General features: G+C 35.5%; 1 protein-coding gene across 2 annotated transcripts in view; it reads left to right on the top strand.

Moving 5' to 3' along the window:
- Positions 1-1,068: 1,068 nt before the first annotated feature.
- The window catches only part of LOC137398619 (double-strand break repair protein MRE11-like), a 30,986-nt gene continuing 26,054 nt past the window's right edge, over positions 1,069-6,000 (top strand). Inside the window, exon 1 of one of the 2 annotated variants that reach the window (XM_068084789.1) lies at positions 1,069-1,307. In XM_068084789.1, the coding sequence (XP_067940890.1) occupies positions 1,094-1,307 (214 nt within the window). In that variant the 5' untranslated portion in view covers positions 1,069-1,093. Of the gene's footprint in view, positions 1,308-2,453; positions 2,541-6,000 lie in introns of those variants that run through there. The other variant, XM_068084798.1, reaches the window with a different exon arrangement.

The following is a 6,000-nucleotide window of genomic DNA, read 5'->3' as shown; positions in this document are numbered from 1 at the left end:
CCGCTTACCCCTGTATATGGGGTAAATGCACCACCTAGACACACATTTTTTAGCGCTTCATATAAAGCAATGATATTTAATTAACGGTCTTTTAATGCTGATATTCTTGCTCAGAACATTCTGGAGTTTCACAATGACAAATATTAGACTCAAATATTTAGTTAAAGCAAAGCAGTAAGACTGCGAAATTGAATTACCCTTTTTCGATGGTGTACTTACCCCACTTGACCCTACTTATTGATCGATTTGTCAGAGCAGCATCAAAATTTAATTTAAAAAAGAACAAAGAAAACAGAATGTCTGTATTAGCCTGTAGAGGTTGTTCATCCACCAGCAGATTCTACAGATAACCTGATAGACAATAAGTCACTCACTGCACAGTTTTCAAATACCTGGGTAGTACTGTATCCGGGGCCGGAATTGATAAACTGAATTAGATTAAACTTTAATTGGAACTGCCAGTACTTCTTTGGAAAGCTTTAGAATTGTTTGTGGGAGAACAAGCATGTAACCATTCGAGCTATGTGTAACCAGAAGCGTGAACCAGAAGACCGTCCTTGTCATACATTCATCTCATACTTAGTCAAAGCTTCGTACAGTTTCGTAAAGTCAAAGTTTCGTACTTTTCTGTGCATTCTGCACAGGAAAGTTTATAATTCTGACTCCCACTTGGTGAACAAGGTTGGAAATGAATGGACCATCTAAATTATTTTATTAACAGCTACCTTTAGGTAACTTGCATTATTGATGTGGGAAGAAAGACTCATTTGTGTGAACTCTTTATTTGAATCAAATGTAGTAAGCTTATTTTGATGTGAGCTTTGTAGATATCAGAAATAGATGTTTGCTGTTGATGAACTAGATAGGGTTTATTAAAAGACTGAATCATGAAAAACTTTGGAAATATTTCCCAGGAAATGCGTCTTGATTCTTGCCTAAAATATAAATTTAGCAATTGGACTGATATAGTTTGACTTCTTAACACCTAAAAGTAATTGTTCTATGTAAAGACATGCATGTACTGATAAATACTGATATGATGAATACAAATATCGTTCATACAGATGCTGGCTGAGACGAAAGTGCCTTATTAATGGAGTTTCCAGCACTCGATGATTCAGGGAGGGCTCCTACTACTGCCCTATCTGCTGACCTGCCAGAGGAAGATGTTCTAAAAATTCTTATATCTACTGATAATCATATCGGCTACAATGAGAGATGCGAAGTTCGTGGGAATGATTCACTTATTTCATTTGAAGAAGTGCTTTTTCAAGCGCAGAAACAAGATGTGGATCTTATTTTATTGGGTTTGTTTTAATTTAGACTTATTCGTTTCATACTATTTGCTTGTCACAGTTTCAAATACCTGGAGAGTCAAATGTATAGATGACAACCAACAGATTATGGAATGTTAAAATAGGTTTTCAGTTTATTATTCGTAATGGTGACACCTTTAAGAAAATCTGGCAGCTTGGGGTTTTGTACAGGGTGCGAAAACGACTTCTCACATCACTTGAAAGGTTTGTTTTTAAATAAGGCTAAACAAATAGAGGCCATCCTGCAAAAGCTTTTAGGCCTAATCCCGAAATATTCGTGAAGACGTTGTTATTCTCTGAGCCGAATCCCGAATTATCCAGAGGCGATCTTTTAAGCTTGGAATGTGTACTTTCGGAATATTACAACAGATTTACAATATAGCAAATGACTTTGTGCAAATGTCGTTGGCTATATCGTAATTCTGTTGCAAGATTCCAAAAGTTTACATTCTAAGCTTTTAAACGAGTTTTACTTTGCTATAGGTTATAGCTCGTAAAACAGACCAATAAGTTTTTTATTCCAAAGTTATAAAAAAAATCTACTGCATCAGCAGAATTTGAAGATCGGTTTTTTAGCAGTATCATTATAATTTCAATATTATATTCCATCTGTACAACTTTATCACTTTACCACTAGCTCTAGATGAGTCTCAAATGCAGAATCGATTATAAAATTTACTTAGAGGTAATTACTAGACGGTGATTAAAGGCTGAACAAGACATCAAATAATAATGATAGTTTCTGCTATCTGACTGAGTGACTGATTACTCAATAACTGCTGAATACAATCAGAAGTTGACCATGTTTTACATAATCCCAATTATCTCAGCTTATCATGCATAGATCTTATTAATTTTTTTCACTGCCATCTTAAAATGTGCCTACAACCTAAACTTATAGCTTACCAAGTTGGGTTTGCTGTTCATGCTTTTAGTAGTTAGTAATTTTGGTGAACCGTTTAGTGATTTGAAGCAATTTTTTTTAAAATTTTGCTCACAAAATGGTTTTTTAATTGTACATAACTACATTATTTTAATATAGATTGTAGCTTGAGATGTCTTTTTCTTGAATAAAAACCAATTAAGATAAAAGTAATAAAAAATGAGATATGGGCAATTTAGTAACACTGAGTCTATCGCTTGTGAGCAGCCAATTGAACAATTGGGCCTGAATGCGCGCCATAGAGTTGTTCAATTGGATCTGAAGGGGTTAAATAAAGTGAGGTAAACTGATGCTGTCGGCTGTTTAAAAGGATGGAAGTTCAGCTACCCTCTTTTCGATAAAATTCACTATTTTTACAACAGATCCATAGTTCCGTGTTTTCTGCAATGTATTTAAACCTGATTCTAACTCTGAAAATCTTAGTTCAGTCATGAAAATTGGAAGTATTTAATTTAATGCAACAAAATCCTTCAAATGTTCTCGATAAGTCAACTGAACTAAAAATATGTTTTGTTCGAAGTAGATTTTGCTAGCAGCGCTTGAGTTTAATTTTAGGCCTAAATGGTACAGGAAATTGTTAGAACTTATTAGCTGACTAATCTGCTTGATATTCAAATTAGAATATCTATTGTAGGTATTTTTGTTTTTTAGTTATCTTGGGCATTCATAAAATGGGTATAAAATGTAAATCTATCACAAAAATCTTCTTTTGTAGTTGAATGTCAAATTTAACTTGTTCTGCTTTAAAGGTTGACTCGCAACAAGATTCACATTACAGTTATTTGGTATCAAAAGGTTCACCATGTCTTATTCTGCTGTGTTGTAAGTGCAAAATATGTGGAAATGTGATTATAAGCTCTTAAAAGCTCAAAAACGAACAGTTAATCACAGCCATCACAATAACGCCATAGGTTGGAATCCCTTTATTTCGGTGACGCGCTCAACTCGATGTGGTTATTGTTTTGACACGTGATGTTATCACGGGAATTGAAAGGCCAATAAAAGGCTCAATATAAAACATGTCTCATAGCACTAGTTTATGACAAACACTTATCAAACATAGATGCTCACTACTTTACAGTTTCGTTTCAGCTTGGTCTAATCATCTAGTCGTAATCTGATCATGGGACCCATACTTCCTGCCAAATGGCGCAAACAATTTCTGCATCATTTTTCGACTATCACAGGTGACCAACAGGCTCCTCATGTTTATCAGAGGATGATATGCACTGCTTTGAGCTAAGGTTAAAAAATTAAACTAGGCTAGGCTTTTAGGCTAGGTTTTGAGATATCAGTGCTCAAAGTGACAGCTTTACAATGATGATGAAATAGACGCGTAAGGAGAAGAGACATGGTTTTATTGAATGCGTGAAGCATATGTGTGAAAATATTTAGATGAATGAGGTTGCATGAAAGTGTAAACAAGCGCATCATGTTCAACTACGTCCCTTTTGAGCCGTTTTGGAAAGGGATTCCAACCTACAGCGTTTTTGTGATGGCTGCAATTAACTGTTTGTTTTTGAGCTTTTAAGAGCTTGTAATCACATTTCCACATATTTTGCACCTACAACACAACAGAGTAAGACATGGTGAACATTTTGATACCAAATAACTGTAATGTGAATTTTTTTGCAAGTCAACCGTTAAGATATAAGCGAGTATGCTCAAAAGAATTGTATCAAGTTTGTTGCAAAACTTGTCTCTCAAGCCAACCTTGTATGTATTAAAATGACAATTGAAACTTATTCTTGTAATAACACCCTTTTGTAGACTGATAAAATACAGCTGCTATAATTCTTAATGGGATGCTCTTCTTTTTTGTACCAAGCTCACTTATAATCAATAAAAAAAGAAAGACAATGCCCTCATCTATCAGTCATATTTTTTATATTATATTTATCACAAAACTAGGCTAATTGCCTGTCTGACTGCAGTCTAATCTCTGGTGTCAATTGGACAGAGGTAAGGAGGAGAGGGAGAAATTTACGATTGAATGCTCCACAGGTGGCTTTTGGAAAATTGAATCCTAATCATTTGTTTCTGCTTTCAGTAATATTGTTGGTCGAAATGCTTCTCTACTAGTTAAACTGGTTTGCGTAGAAATTCACTGGAATCTAATAGCAGATTGTCAGTAAATGTGCACTCGCATTTGTAGGCCTATGCCGATCTTGTTATTTTACATTATTTTACTTGACCCAAGTGTTGGTTATGCCACCAACGCTAAATTGGGAAATATGTTTAAGTGATGCCTCACATTTGTGACTATCAATGTGCTAGAGGCTTGAAAGGCAATTTTGCGACATTCTAGCACTTTGAGACAAAAAAATTACAAGTTTCATTTTGTTGACCTCTCAGACATTACATTTTTGCATCAAAAATAATACCGGTAACCTTGAGGCGTGAAACAGGGTACTCCCCAGCTGGGTTGGAGAATAGATTATCTATCATGTTAGCTTTTACTCTGCTGCTCCATATTTCACTCTCACTCTTAGTTTCACTCACCTCATTTTTTATTTTTTATTGGGGTTTCAAGTTCATTTTCCCCGTCTTCTAACCTAAAATCTTTTCTTATGCTGAACCAGTTAATATCAGCATCAAAGTTATATTTTTAGCAGAACTAATGTTTATTTTGAACACCTGGAATAGTTTTGATGAAAAGGAAGACGGACTGTTATAAACCGGGCACTGTTGGCACACATGTGCTAAGCACAAAGATTAGCTTTACGATAGTAGTACAGGTTAAATCATGTCAACCCAAACTGAAAATCGTTGCTATAATGAAAATTGTAAACTATTTAAAGGATTTTAATGAAGTACAGTCATACATCTACATACGAGTGTTCTAACATGCGAGAAACTCAACATACGAGCTGACTTTTGGGCAAGTTTCTTCTTTGGGGTACGAGTAATCTTAGAGATACGAGCTGACATACGAGCCAGTTCTCGATGGCCACTACACTGTATGCGAGAGGTACGAGTAATCTTAGAGATACGAGCTGACATACGAGCCAGTTCTCGATGGCCACTACACTGTATGCGAGAGGTACGAGTAATCTTAGAGATACGAGCTGACATACGAGCCAGTTCTCGATGGCCACTACACTGTATGCGAGAGGTACGAGTAATCTTAGAGATACGAGCTGACATACGAGCCAGTTCTCGATGGCCACTACACTGTATGCGTACTCTCGCACTGGCCGCCTTCCTTTTTTTTCCTTGAATCAGTTTAAAACAAGTTTTTAAAAGGTTGGCTAAAAGTTACAGTGACACAAAGTAAAAGAGCACAACCGCAAACAAATACTAAACAAATATGACGAGAAAATTAAATTAAGTTTAATACAAGATTTAAAATTAGCTTCAATCGTGTGTTTAGTAAGGTAACTTCATTGAAGTTATATTCAAAGTAGGCTCACAAATGTTTAGCATACCGAACGCGGCGCTCTCGAGTCCTCTCTCAAACTGCCGTTATCCGCAACATCTGTCTCGAAGGTAAAAACTCCATTGGGTAGTAGTGTACATAGTGATGTTAGAATTTATTGCAGATCATAACAACTAAATAGGTATTTGTTACCTTGTTAGTGGAAGTACTCAATTATAACAATTAAAAGAACTTTTTTCATTGTAATATCTTTTCTAGGTGGGTTTTTCATAATATAGTAGTGGATTAATTTGTACTCAGTTATTTTATTTTAGAAATATCGCCTTGAGATGCGAATAACTTGACATGCGAGCTCACTCCTA

Source organism: Watersipora subatra, chromosome 1 (genome assembly GCF_963576615.1).
Source record: "Watersipora subatra chromosome 1, tzWatSuba1.1, whole genome shotgun sequence".
Taxonomy (NCBI): domain Eukaryota; kingdom Metazoa; phylum Bryozoa; class Gymnolaemata; order Cheilostomatida; family Watersiporidae; genus Watersipora; species Watersipora subatra.
This window is presented reverse-complemented; position numbering and strand designations above follow the sequence as displayed.